At 43.2% G+C, this 14,739-nt stretch overlaps 3 protein-coding genes across 3 annotated transcripts; all 3 read right to left on the bottom strand.

The window, feature by feature from the left end:
* Nucleotides 1–111: 111 nt before the first annotated feature.
* LOC311015578 (uncharacterized protein) lies at nt 112–3,400 on the bottom strand. Its single transcript, XM_084012923.1, has 4 exons — nt 3,064–3,400; nt 1,671–2,219; nt 1,421–1,581; nt 112–1,281 (listed from the first exon to the last, which is right to left on the bottom strand). The coding sequence occupies exons 1-4, from the start codon at nt 3,226–3,228 to the stop codon at nt 855–857; spliced, it is 1,302 nt and encodes a 433-aa protein (XP_083869049.1). The 5' UTR covers nt 3,229–3,400; the 3' UTR covers nt 112–854.
* A 498-nt stretch (nt 3,401–3,898) lies between these two features.
* On the bottom strand, nt 3,899–5,937 carry tpgs1 (tubulin polyglutamylase complex subunit 1). Its single transcript, XM_084013488.1, has 2 exons — nt 5,511–5,937; nt 3,899–4,849 (listed from the first exon to the last, which is right to left on the bottom strand). The coding sequence occupies exons 1-2, from the start codon at nt 5,849–5,851 to the stop codon at nt 4,195–4,197; spliced, it is 996 nt and encodes a 331-aa protein (XP_083869614.1). The 5' UTR covers nt 5,852–5,937; the 3' UTR covers nt 3,899–4,194.
* A 367-nt stretch (nt 5,938–6,304) lies between these two features.
* Nucleotides 6,305–12,630, bottom strand: LOC311015897 (inositol-3-phosphate synthase 1-A-like). Its single transcript, XM_084013340.1, has 11 exons — nt 12,451–12,630; nt 11,852–11,976; nt 11,581–11,742; nt 11,039–11,168; nt 10,382–10,575; nt 10,118–10,267; nt 9,331–9,546; nt 8,752–8,916; nt 8,547–8,660; nt 7,479–7,696; nt 6,305–7,232 (listed from the first exon to the last, which is right to left on the bottom strand). The coding sequence occupies exons 2-11, from the start codon at nt 11,963–11,965 to the stop codon at nt 7,040–7,042; spliced, it is 1,656 nt and encodes a 551-aa protein (XP_083869466.1). The 5' UTR covers nt 11,966–11,976; nt 12,451–12,630; the 3' UTR covers nt 6,305–7,039.
* Between the last annotated feature and the right edge of the window lie 2,109 nt (nt 12,631–14,739).

The raw sequence follows: 14,739 nt of genomic DNA, 5'->3' as shown, positions 1-14,739 counted from the left end.
AGATACTGTGGCGTTGAGTGACAGACGGGGGGCTTGCATGAAACAGGTTTGTGCGAAAGACCAATTGAATGGATGAGGCGGTCCTCGGGGTGGGATCCGACTTTGAGCACACAAGTTAGGTCGTTGAGAAGATGCAAAAACTCATTATGATTTTTTTTTTAAATAAAAAAAATATAATTTATATAAAAGGCACCACCTGCTGCATAATCTCATGCACTGCTGAAAACATGTTTTTCAAAGTCCGGTGCAACATGGTAACCGATCAAGACAGAATACAGTTAAATGAGTAGATAATTCTCATCAATAACCCGCAGTGTAATGCATGCAGCATCAGACAAGACAAATTATTAGTAATGACCGTAGCGGCCGTATACTGTGGTAGCAGTGACACCTTGTGGCCGTAGAGTTGAATTGCACGTTACGCCTGTTCAGAGTACAACATATTGGTTTCTCAGAATGTAGCTTTTTTTTTTTAAATCTTCTACAACTGCATGTTTACATTACACACTGGTTACAAAAAAATATCATCAAAGACAAGATAAAACCATATACAACAATCTTACAGAAACCAAATAAAATATGTTTGCAATACTGCACAGAAAGACAAAGTTTAAAAAAACACAATTTGGCTGTTCTTAGATTCTTACAGAGTGAGACAAAAGTGCTTTTCCCCACACCTATATTATAATTTAAGGACGTCTCAGACTTGATTTGAGGGCTACATGATCAGATTTATCTTATTTTCAGTCTAAGCTTAACTTTTATATATCTCTGGTTCTTTTAGGTTATATAGTACAAGCACACATGTTTACCATGATTTCAATAACATTAGTCTTTGTGTGGAGGATGCTTCTTTAATTATTCTGCTCTTCAAAGTAGTCGCAGAAGAGGTGTCGGGTCTCCTCAGCATCACTGTGGTCCACGCTGGTGGAGGGGGGCTGCTTGTGGATAGGCTGAGGGCTCTCCGCCTCCACCACCTCCTCCTGCCACTCCGCCTTGATGGCGTCCCCGTGGGACTCGCACACGTTGTGCAGAATGCAGCAAGCCAGGATCATGGTGGGCACCACGTCCAGACCGCAGTCGTTCCTCTTGCTCAAACACTGCCAGCGCGCCCTCAACCTCAGCAGCGCCTCCTCTGACACGCGCATCGCTCCGGCGAGCCGCCGATTAAAGAGCCGCTGTGGCACGGTCAGTGCTGTGGCCCTCCTTCCCTTTTCCTCGGGAAAGGCCTTCACCAGCCAGCTCTGGAGAGGGTAGCAGGCCTCACCCAGCAGCACATACCTACACACAACAGATGGTTTGCAGTTAGTGACAGCACACACCCCTGAAAGGACATAGGGTTGCAACATTCCAACTGTAAATTGTAAATATGCAAACGTGTTTGGGAGGAGCTGTCATGCTGTTGACGGTTTAACTCTACCTGAGTGGATTCCCCATAAAGATAGGTGGTGGGGCAGGCGACAGTCCACCCTCTGCAGCTGTGGCCCACAGCGATGAGTTCTGGAAGATGTCAGTCGGGTCCGTCCCACCTGGGAAACTGGCACATACGTCCCAGAATTGCCCCCGGCCGTTGACAGCCACCTCGAAGAGACAGAAAGAGGCAAGGGGTTGAAATCTGACAACTAGTCAACATAAATCATTGGCAGCATATATATCAGTGCACCGTCTACCTGAGACATCACTGAGAGCCAGCCGGCGGGATTGGCATAGTTGGATGCGTTGTTTGATGGGGTGATGATAGCTGTGTGGAGCGTTGCTATGGCAGCAACACAGTGGGGAAAGCCCCATTTGGACAGGAACAGCTGGGCTGAATCCTCCAGCTCCTGCTCACTGGGGGACCGCAGGTAGACGGAGCTGAGGAGCGCCACGATGGCGTGACACATGTCCCGAACACACCTGCACACAGTGGACTTCCCCACGCCGAACAGGGCGCTGATGGTGCGGTATTCGATGTTGGACGCCAGGCGCCACAGAGCCACCGCCACACGCTTCTCCACCGGCAGCGCCAGGCGGAAGCTGGTGTCCTGGCGGGCAAGACGGGGCCTCAGTTTGTCACAGAGGTAGAAGAACGTCTCCTTGCTCATGCGGAACTTATCCAGCCAATCGGACGGCTGGAACTCGGTCATCACCACCCGCTCCCACCAATCGGTGCTCTGGGTGGTGGTCCAGGGGCGCGTGCGGATGCGGATGTTGGAGCGGATACCTCCTGCTATCATCATCTAGGGAGAAGATGATCAATAATCATATTTAATCACATCACACATTTTTCTTATAAAAGTTGTTAAAACCACGGATTCAAGGCTCTGTTAAGAATATGTTTGATGTATTTTATCCAAACTTAGAAATGTTTGGAAGGATCTATCAGATTTTGTAATCTCCAGAATTTGCCACACACTCTCTTAAACGTGATTGGTTTAATTTGACGTACAAATTGTATCTGATACATTTTATTATACTTAAAGCAAAAATTCTATATCCGTAAATACAAAAAAAAAAAAAACATAAAATTTGACTGACTTTTGTTGGTGAAACTATTATATCCATTATTTCTTAGTGCAAATATAACAATGCATGGACATATATTTAAATAACATATTTATGCTATTTTGTAAATCCTATAGCCTGTGGCTTTTCTTTATTGTTGTTGACAGCTGATTATCAGCAACAATTTTCTAACCTTTATGGGTTTTTTTTTTTTTTTTTTTTATGTGATTGCAAATTCAGTGTTTTTTTTTTCTTTCTTTACATTTTCATGGGCCAAACAATTGATAGATCATTGAGAAAATAATTGGCAGAAAATCTATGTAAATTCTTATTTCAAACGATAAAGCACTGTGTTAAATTAAGGTTTTACTGGGTGACATGGATCATGAACGCACCAATGGTGTAAAATTGTTATTAAGTTATTATTATTAATATTTGGATGATGGGCCCTCTGGTTTTCCTACTAAAACAAACGTTTCTTTACATTCCACATATATAACCTAGAATAGGTATTTAGTGTTCCAGAATAATGTAAAATAGCGTATACTTGTTATTTTAATGTAACATAGAGGGACTGACCATGAGCATCCGTCTCTGTCTCTGGAAGAAGTACTGCCGATGTCTGATGCGTCTTCGGATCTCGTTGCGCCTCTGAGTGTTCGCGTTGTTTAAGTCTCTCCTGCGCTTCAGCAGCATGTAAGTCATCAGGAGCGTGAAGGACCGCAGCTGCTCCTCTTCCTCCATTTTGTCCCGTCGATCCGAGAGGAAGCACGCAAGGAATCAGGTCATGATGTTTGGCAGAGATGCATATCCAGCGGCTCAGGTGTGGATGCAGGGATCGCTACTGTACTTAAACGGGCATACAAACTGTACACTGGCGTTACTTCCGCTCTCTTCCTGTTCGTGTCGGCCTACAACCACGTCAGTGGTGCTGCCATCTAGTGGCTGAAACAAAGAAGTGGCGTTACTGTGATGTCTCTCCATGGAGGACGGAAGCTGAAATAAATAAATAGGTCTCACCCAAATTAAAATAAAGAATTAATGTAGGCATGCATGAATTGATATTCATGAATCATTTGTTTTACCTACTTGTCTTTTTTATTAGCTTATTGAAAGAATCTTCTATTTAATTTCCCTTTATATTTATTTATTTTTTGAGTATTTTTAATATATTCAATATTATATATTATCCCTTATTTATTTAAATGTCATTTTTAGGTAAATTTAGTCCTTATTTTCCCATCCATCCAACATATTTTGTTTCTCCAACCGTCAACTCTGTCTGTAAACTTCTTTTTCGTCAGCGTTCGGAAAAGTGTGATGTGAGCACCTTCTTCGCAATCTGAGACACTGAGATAAGAAGTTCAAATAAATACGTGAAATGAGCATTCGGTGTTTATTCCCCCCCCCCCCCCAAATAGTTTCTGCTACAATGCCTTCATCAATCATCGAATCAGATGAGATTGTTTAACAATTTCACAGTTGCTTAGTCACAGCAGATGTTCATTTCTCATCTCTTCCATTTAATACGTTCAAAAACAGACATCAGACAATATGTTATACTATTAGTGAAAAAAAAAGGTTTTATAGGATTTAGTGTCATTCTTGACAGGAGGTAATATGTAAGAGTGTAGGTTAGATGCATATTTACTCTAGTATATACTTTAGGTTGTTGTACATTCATTAATTATGAGGGAATAGACAAGAAACCTAGGACACAACTTTCACTCGAGTGATAAAGAGTTCTGCCGCTGCGTTCTCAAACTCCTTTGCGTCCATATTTCCCCCTGGGCCCCGTGTCCGTGCTCCAGCCATGGCCTGACCTAACTTGTATGGCGAGATCTTGGCACTGGCCTCCAGGTAGCGTATCGCCTTCACGTTAGCCTCCAGACCAGCGTTAGCTTTAGTATTAGCATTGACACAGCACTTTGCCTCGCAGCCTTGGGAAGTCTCTAGGGCTTCCTTTAAGGTCCCGAGCACAGCCAGGCCCAGGCACCGGGAGGCAGGCCCTTCGTCCGGGCAGCACGCTTCAGCGTACAGCCTCTGGGCCTGCCGGATGTAGTCTGAGAAAACCGCACACGTGAGCACGCCATGACGGAAGATGTCATAAGGGACGGCCTCGTGGTCTTGGCAATGTAGGCGATGGAGGAGAGGGGCGGAGGTGGAGGCGGGGACTCCTCCCTCACTGCACAGGCACTGTAGAGTCTGCGTGTAGAGGCCTCCTCTCACTCCTCCTCCTCCTCCCTCAGCTGGGCTGTTGGTGCAGGAGTCATCAGGGCCTTCAGAGGCTTCACCTGCACGTTTTGGGGGCCCAGTGAGGTTCAAAAGGTCGTAGGCCACACGGACATTGTTGGTGAACGCAGATCTGGGTTAAAAAAATCACAAAAGGAATAGAAGAAAATTAATCATTGGCTTCTTTGTGGCAGTTAGAATGAGAGAAGGATATCATTTATTTTGTAAATATCTCTGGTCAAATTAGACCAGAAACTACTGTGTGGCCCTATATTGCTATTATTTTGTCATTTGGGTGAACTGACCCTTTAATTTACAGGATTTGATAAACCAGATTGGTGTGACTTTGTAACACAATGTCCTTTTTAATGAGTACAATGTGGAAATAACCACTTTTTAATTGCATTAATTGTTCACTCATGCCAGATTTAGGGTTGCCAGATTGTGAAACATTTATCTGGCTATAGTGATTAATAAACCATTAATAGTCGTAAATAAAAGGGTCAAACGTGTACCACTTTCTGCCAATACAAACAATTAAACAACATATTTTGTATCATAGAATTTCTGGATTATGTCACCATAATCACTGGCGTCAACATAGAGAAAATTAGCTTAAAACCGACTGCAAGTCATCCTAGAGAAGAGAGTTATGAACAGCTGCTTCATTTAAATGTCGAGGTTAGCACAGTGAGATAATATATGAGGGTTTTTATCATAGGTTCCACTAAAATAATGTTCGGTTCACAGCAGAAAAGTCATGTCATAAGTAAATCTCTGAAATGTGTCCAGACCTCTGGGAGTGGTGCGCCAGCCGCAGGTGCCACAGCGCCCGGTTGAGGTGCTGCTGCTCCCGCGCGCCTGCGCTCAGCAGCGGGCCGTTGTTCAGATGATCGCCGTCGCTGCATCCAGCTGTGCCGGTCTCCGTCATGGAGGCGAGGTTGCAGAAGTGGTCGGCGAGGAAGCCGATTGGATCGTCCGATCTGGCCTCCACCATCTTCAGGATGGCCCCGCGGAGCAGCTCTCCCACCCCGGCCTGCGACAGAAACTCCCGGTCGCTGTCCGATCTGGTGGCTTTGCCCTCGGGCATCCCCGGAGGAGCGGCCGCGGACCGGCGCTTCTCCTTGTCCGCCATGGCTGATGACGATCTGTGTGTCGCAGCGACGGCAGCGGAAGTGATTCGACACGCTCGAGAGACAGGAAACGGATCCGTTTATATTATCGGTGCTGAGAAAATGTCGCGAACTGATCCAATTGATCACAGCCGAAAGGTCCAGAACACAAGACGTGTCACTACAAAATCACTCCGCGCGGTCCTCTTGTTGCTAGGGACGCGGTCTGACGGACGTGTGCGCGTCAAGTAGTCCGCAACGATGCGCAGCGAGTTTTTGACACTCATCTGACCAATATTTGCTATTAATTAAATGCCAATGACTCTATATGTTTTGGGTTATTTTATATAGTGTATACATGCTTTTACAAGAATTCACCTTTCATGCAAAACACCACATATTTGAACTGGGAGATGACTCAATAGGAGGAAAGGGGAATCAAAGGAGACAAACACATATTCAATGCCTCACATAGGTTTAGTTCAAACAATATTTAAAGGTTTATTGTATATAAATAGCCCGGCTTACTGTTAAACAAAATAGTCATGACACATTTTCCGTAAATTACATCAACCCAAAACATATGGATGTCTACATCAAGGCAAGACAAACAGTAACACAAAATAAAGTTAAGAAAATGCCCCTCACTCACACAACAAACAGCATTTATCAACTTAATTTGTTTTCTTTCTTTGTTACAGCTGCAAAACCCATCATTACATTTGCTTTTCAAACACATTTCCTATTTCTAGGAACTATTCTGTACAATTGTATTTTACGACTATGCATTGCAGACAGACTTTAATAAAGATACAAGCAACAAAATGGCATTTGCTTTTTTTTTTTAAATATTCAAAACCTGGTTGATTGCAACAAAATAGCCGTCTTTGAACAATGTTATGCAGTGAGGAGATTATTAGTATTAGGTATAGGGCTTGCTACAGGCCTTCGTTGATCCTCCGCAGCTATAGTGGACTATACATATGATATGAAATGTTGCAGCACCACACCATTCTTTAATAAATTAAGACTTGCTGAATACCTACGATTTTAAACTGTGTCTTAGGTCAATGTTAAGTTTACTTTGTCCAACCACTGTTTGGTTTTTTGTCGTTGTTGCAATGACAGATCAATGAGGGCCTTTGTTCTTTTCATACAATGCACGGAGTTTACAATTGTATTGAGCTACAGTTCAATCTTGGGCTGTAGTGTTATTTTAGAGTTGCATCATCGCCATTGGCATGAATGCCATTCGTTAGCGCTATATGCTTCCCGTTGGTGAGGACGACTTTCTTCCACGGAACCACGTTGCCGTTGGTGTAGGTGGTATGCGGAGGCAGGAAGTTTCTCTGCAGCTTGTGCTCCAGCAGCATGTGGTTCTGAGCAGGAAGACTGAGGCATGCTCTGGAAAAGAAGGGAGGGAGGCTGTTGTGAACTTCTGTCACAAAATGCAACAGCTGTATATAAGCTTCCTTATCCTAGGCGAGGGTCCAGGGACAGAGGATGTCATATACATATACTGTGTAGATTGTAAAACCCCGAGGCAAATTTGTGATATAGCGCTGTGTAAATTGGAAAAAGTTGACTGTACAATGCAATCCATGGGGGAAATGTGTGGCGATATAGTCTAGAAACGAGCCATGTCCATACCTCAAGACGTTTTCTATGCAGGCCCTCTGACGGAAGAAGGCGTTGATGACGGGGGTCCCGCTTGGGACCAGGGGGGCCTTGCAGAGGAAAGAAAGCAGTGCCAAGACACTGTGGAAGGACTGGAAGTCCTCCTCGCCCTCTGTTCGAACAGTCACACGCTGACAGAGCTCCGTGAGGATCACCAGGTCCAGGATGATCGGGCTGGCGAGTAGAGAGTCCTGTGTCAAGGAAAGACAGATGAGGTGAGAATTGTGTAATAGAGTGAGAAGGGTGCAACCTCGGGTAAATTCCTTGCACATCCAGGAATCGCATTTAAACCAGTCTTTTTTTAAAATTCTACCACTAGGAGTCACCAAATCAAAAGCGTTCAAATTCTACACATTAAGGGCTTTAATTACAACTACAGTGATGCAGATAAAATCATTACATTGCTTCAAGAGTTTAGTTGTTGTTGGATCCATGAGCCAAAAAAAGAAAGTAGGCACTGTAGTGGTTTTTATGTAAATTCAGCACTATTTTCTTGGAAAGTACATCTGAAATGTATAATACACACGCACTCGTCACACTATTTTTCTACTAATGTGGAGCGTTTTTACATGATGGCTGAATCTTTCTAAGTTACTTTGATGGCACTAGTTGAAAACAGGACAACCCCAGGGGGAAACTGTAGCATTTTTGTGTGTGTAACATAATGGAAGAATCCCAAGGTTGAAACCTGTTTAGTCTCTTTTTGTTCAGCCAGATAACCAGAATAGATGTTAACATGTGCAGGAATGGCTGCGGACTGAAGCAGCGAGGCCAGTGAAACATGAAATAACTGTGGCAATGACCGGACACGTCTCCTTAAATTAGCTCCAAGACTTATTAAGAAGGATTAACAGTAAGCTCTGGCACTCCTGAGCCTCCTCCCCCACAACTAACTGTCGGATAAAGAAAAAGAATAGCTATGAACATTGTGTTTGGCAAGCAATTAGCAGCCTGTACTCTCACACTGGAAATTGTTCTAATATGCTAGACTTGCCCTTTTCGGTTGCATGTTTTAATGAAACTGATTCGGTGACCACTGACCTCACAGGTGTTGTGCAGTGCGATCGTATTGGTCCCTCCCATCATTATTTCAGAAGTGTATTCATCCATGGCACGCTTGCTGTCTCCCACACAGGGGACATATTTAATCACCACCTGAAAGAACACACAGTTAATGAGACTGATACGTTGTTTTTTACTAAACATCTATATGGAGCGCCTTCATTTCTGTGTCTGAGTCACTCACACAGTGGTCAGGTTTTTCTCCAGGCTGGTACAATATGGAGTTTGAATGGACCATGTCATCCACCACGTTGCTCTTGGAGATCTCTTTGGAGCGGAACTGCTGTGGAGCGGACAGGTTCTTCCCATCGTTGTTGCCAAGGTGATTGTAGCTGACAATGGAGGTCGGCTGTCGAAGGGGAGAGGAACTTATTAAAATCTCCCTTTTTTGTTTCCAGAAAATTAAGTACTGTAAGTTTTAGGTTGTCATCTTATTTTCTGGTAGGACGATCACGTTGTTGCTCTTCCTGAGGCTTCTTCCTCTTTTTGGTTCCCTGATATTTTTATCCTTAAACCAATCAAGTGTCTAAGGATAGAGGGTGTAGTTGTGTCGTTGATCTGGTACATGGTGGCGATCTTTCTAGAGATTGATGCCCAGAAATGTAATTATAATTTCTCTCACATGCTAATGGGTGCATTCTCACTTTAATTCTAGTCTTAGATAGGAAACAGCATTCTCAAATAACCACCCTCATTTAGCATCCTCAACTATTCTTGTCTACAATTATCACGTTAGTAGTCGATGCCTATTCCCTTCACTCACCTTGATACCCGAGCTGACCAGAAAGTCCACCAGCACCGACTTGATCTTGGTCTGACCAGATTTGAAGTCATCTCCACCGATGAACACCCCGTGCTGCACGGCCAGCTCAATGGCCCCGGGTACAAAAGTGTTTTGCGGGGAGCCATTGATATAGGCACAGCCCTCCAGTATACTGGCCACTGCAAACAGCGTGGAGGGGGAAACCTCATCTCCATTCTAATGGATCAGTAAAAAAAAAAACAGGATAATGACCATTACTGAGTGCATCATCACAGTACAGCTTGGACTCACAAGGCGTACTCTCTCTACACATCATCTTTGGAGCACAACTCTATTGTCGGCTTCATGCCTATCTGAAATTGAGCCATTTCCTGAAATCATGAGTCGGCCAAATAGACTATTATCGTTGCCGATAGCGGTACAAGCGTGCTGAAAAAAGGAGATAAAATATGAAGTCACATAAAGGGAATAGCTGACTCATTATGGAATTTCATCTATAAATCCACAGCCAAGTGTTTGGAGAGCTAATCTTCTCATCCTCTAAGCTTTATTAATCTCTAAATGTGATGGGGGATTACTATTTGGTCCTTGGCATTAGGAGGAAATTAAAGTTGAATTCATGACTACCGGCCATCATCACAATTTAGGTGGGTTTCTAGGACAATTCGAGTTAATTATCATACTAGATATCTACAGAAACAAACTTTTTTTTTGTGTCTTAAGAGCTTGCAGCTTTAGACTATGTTTTATGGATGTAGAAGATTTCTAACTAAACGCCTGCTCTCACCTGGATCGCAGCGAGCAGGTTCTCCGCCTTGTCATTCACCCCTGGTACGATATCACAGAATCGCTCGGTGTTGGCGGTCCACAGAACGATGACTTTGTCCACACCACTTGATTGCTGGAAGTCCCTTATGTCCGCTCTGATCTGCTCCACCTGGGGGACCGGTTACACTTCGAGTTAGTTTAAAACGACATGTGAAACGACACGATCTAAAAAAAAAAAAATTTAAAAAAAAAGAGATGGAGAAGAGACTCCACTGAACATTACCTGCTCCGCCATGCTTCCAGTGAGGACGTTGTCCGCCCGACTCGCTTGGTTTGCGGCAATGAATTCTGGGATATAGATGGACCGCCTGGGTTTCATGCAGTTCATGTGTGGCCGCAGCTGCTCTTGTAATGACCAGTCAAGCACCTCAGCTCGCTCCATCGCGCTTCCAAGATCCATTGAAGAGATATCCCAGCCTAATGACACAAAACATTTATTTACAGATCAATATAAATAGATATGCGTGTGTGTGTGTGTATAAATACATATAGGCAGAAGCTTTACTTTCATCTTATGAAAGACTATAGCAGCTCTATAAACAGCTCGTCTGTTGAAGCTCTTCCCTTAGACTAGATTGCATTTGAAGACACCATACTGCAACACATCTCTGACCATTGTCACCTCATGGAGAGGCTCTCCATGAAGCGGCACTGGGTTCAGATTTCTCCGCTGCCAACGCTGCTGTTAACTCACTGGCGCTCTTATATTACACACACATACACACACTTAGCTATGACATGTTATTTATCCTGCATGCTGCTGGACCTTCCCTCATGTCTTAACATGTTTTGAAGGACAATGAACAAATGTGGACCTGAAACCCTTCTCTCTTTCCGTAGCGGTTACACCTTGTGCAAAACGATATGCAATTGTCCGTACCATCAAAGACTATATCATTCGGGTGCACCATGGGTAGAAGATCCCTGAGGAGCACATTGACCTCGCCCTCGGGCCCTGATCCTAGGCAGACGGTGGATGCCTGCAGGAGGGAGCCGAAGTAGTTTGCTTTCTGAAGAAAGCAAAGAAGAGAAGAAAAAAAAAGCAGAGTTAATAGAAATCACAGGAACCACCTCAGAGGTAACAATGTATGCCCATATAAGGAGATATCCCCAAGACCAGAGTCAGTTAAGCCCTTAACACTCTGCCGAACATGTCAGCATAACCTTAAGCTTATCTAGTCTCTACCACATCAGGCGAAATACAGAAGCTATATTTATAAAATAGCACAAGAAGCTTCTCCATTCGCTCCCTAGTGGCAGCCTAAGGTCTTCGCATGCTATTGTATTCTGGTTACAAAGAGGTCATTCAACATCTAGGGGTTTTGGGCCTTTTCTGGACAGAAGAATTGATTGTTTAAGCTGTAACATCGTGCAAATCAGTCATCTGGATGTGTACCGGAGCGTTTGCGCCACTCCACTGACCTTCATTCCAGTCTTGGTTCTCCAGGTGAGATTGAGCTTATTGGCCAGCACGGCTGCCGTCACTGTGGTCCCATTGTTGCCTCCCCAGCCCACCAGCATCACACCCATGCGGGGCACCCGTCTCTCTGTGCGAAACGTCATCTCTGTGGTGCGGGGGGTCACCTGTTTCCCAATAAGGAGCAAAAGCAACGGGGAGACTTTACTGATGGACACTTTACAGATGACACACCATGACCTGTGACCACAGAAATGCCAGAACCGTTCCACTTACTGTGACTTTGTCCCCATCTCTGTGCACCGACGTGGTCTGGTAGAGATACTGAGACAAAATGTGTTTTTCTGTGTACTTCACGTTGGGGCTGTTGATGTGAACGTTGACAGACATGGCTGCAGAGTCTGCCAAGGAGAGGAACAAAGAGAATTTGTCAAATAACCTCCTCTGTGGTAAACGACACAATGAGGAGATGAAATACTTCCGTACACGTCACAACTGGACACAACCAATGGAAGCAACGACTGCTCAGCATTCAAGCGCTGGGATTGGTCAAGCGGAGAAAGCAGAAATATGATTGGTCCAGGTCTAACTATTCTAAATCTTAGCCAATCGAATCACTCCGTATCAACCGTCGGCTTGGGGCGGGTGTGGCCATGTTAATGCGGTGAGATTCACATGGTATGGAAAAGTAGAGACACGTCCGTCCTATCTAGTCGCTCAAGTCTCCCTAACCGACACGAATGTAAATACTTTCTTATCAAATCCTGTCCGAGCACCTCGGGCTATTCGTGTCTACGTTAAAACGAGAGAATACGTTAGTAACCGTCTGATTTGCTCACGCGTGAACCGACACTAAAACCAGGAAACACCCTCACCTTCTTCCACTTGAAGTTTTAAAGATGGCCGTAAGATAACCTCGCGTTAATGGAGCTGGTCCCGGGGTGTGTCGCTGACCGTTCGAACCGCGATTTCCAGGTCCCCTTTCGGCTAAAAATGCCCGGTAGTGTCAACCCCCTTGGTCCAAGTGCGAACGAATGATTATTCTCCGTCGTTTGACGTAGTCACGACGCTAGCCAATCACGGCTCGTCCTTTATATAACCCGCCCGCATGGTATGAGAACAGCTCGACAGTAGCAAATGACAGAGAAGTCAGGTGATCGAAAAAAAAAAAAAGTCAAATTCTAGAGAATTATTTTTAATAATAATAATAATAATAGAGTGGACAAAATGTGTTTTTTAATAGGTGTGGCTGTGGATGGTGTTTTTTTTTTATTGTTTTTTTTTAAACAAAATCTTGTAGGATTACATCACAGCAAACATCCACAACAATCAGACAAAGCAATCAATGAGAGCCTCACAGTATCTTGATGAGCTTGTCAGTGCATTACAATAGCCATTCATGCTAGCCAGTAAAAGATGTGGCCATGTCCTTGCATGGAGTATACATTTCATTGGAACACACCTAATATGGCATAACATACAGTGGCCTATTATAGGGGGGCGGAGCTACCCTAAATTGTTCCCAAGCCCCCCTGAATAATTTAGCTTTTTATGTATTTTATTTATTTATTCTTTACTTGCATTCACGCAGACTGAAAGGCAGCATTGGAGCTCTTTTCCTTTGCATTTAGAGAATTTGAACGGCTATTCGAACTATTCGCCTGCAGCCCTCAGTTTCTAAATTCTGCTGTTGTGAAATAGTCTCCAGAACATTTAGCAACCCTGACTTGGAGACCAAAACATTGTGTAATAAAAAATACAAATGATGGAAAAAAAAATGTATCAAAAAGGATGCCAACTCGAAACATTTCTTAACAAGCTGGTTCAATTGTGCCCCCTGCAGATACAGATGGCACACTAAACAAATGTTTTTGACAATGTGGGATCAGCTTCTGTTGCGTTTTAAGCTGCGGCACTAACCTAATATTCCCCGTTGTTGAATGAACGCAGAAATATTCATTCGAAATGTATATATTTGTAAATCAAAACAATGCTGCGTTTTTTTTTATTCAGACTGACTTCTTAATATAAGTTGTTAACTTACTTAAACATGTACAACGAACGTGGTATGCTGGAAAACATTTTTATTTTAAATTTCGTCCATTAACCCTGTGAATCATTTCAAAATGCTATATTTCTGTGTAATTCTAACATTTAACACTAGAATGTAGGCTGTCTCATCTTGTGTAATAGGTTTGATTTGTTAAAAAACATATCTTTAATAATAATAATAATAATAATAATAATAATAAAGGTTTAATAGCCCTTATCAAAATGAGCAATTACAGTATGCTTTACAAGGCAGACATAAAAAAGTAAGGAGAGAATATAATGGCAGACAGACGTACATTCAAACAAATATGCGTAAATCCGAACATGTGGATTTTTTTCTTTTTTTAATAAATAGAGCTCGCTTTCTAAATAAAAAAAAAAGCTGCAGTTCAGTCAGACAGTTTCTAGCAGCCTTCAAATAATTTTTAAAATGACATCCTATTAGGCAATTTGTAATTTTGTGACCATGTTCAGATTTATTAAAACAAATATCTGTGGAAATATGTGTGTTTCTGGCATTTATTCATTCCTTTATTCTTTTTATATCCGTCTCATAAAGCTTTTGCTTCTTTAGTTTATCAGTGTTTAGTTGAAGCAGGGACATAACCTTGGATTCCCATGTTGATATAAATAGCATGAACCTTGTCTCTGGTTGAGATTAAATGCGCTTTTCGAGGATCAGGGAATACAGGTTTACTGTCTTTTACTCAATGATAAACAGAGAAGATACTGTATAATCTCCAGAAAGATTTTAGACATATTTGTCTGAAGGCTTCATCCACCTGGAGCCTGCATCACAGGGACACTAACCAGATAACTGAACTGACAGTGTGGAAGATGCCCTCTATATTCCTAATTCCTAAAACAAATAGATATTCAGACCCTTGATCCCTTGGCATGTGTAGAATGTAATAGGGAGATATATAGCATGGGGTAATTTGGGGAAAAGAAAGAATATTAAGAGTATTGAATTGTGAATCAATGATAACATTTGGCTTTTTCTGTCCTGCATGTCAGACTTTGGCTGGAGCCAATCCCAGCTGTCATTGGGCGAAGGCAGGGTACACCCTGGACAGGTCGCCAGTCCATCACAGGGCCAACAGAGACAACCG

The sequence above is a fragment of the Eutrigla gurnardus genome (genome assembly GCF_963514095.1).
Source record: "Eutrigla gurnardus genome assembly, chromosome: 7".
Taxonomy (NCBI): Eukaryota; Metazoa; Chordata; class Actinopteri; order Perciformes; family Triglidae; genus Eutrigla; species Eutrigla gurnardus.
The sequence above is the reverse complement of the archived record's forward strand: the minus strand, read 5'-3'. Positions and strand labels throughout refer to the sequence as shown.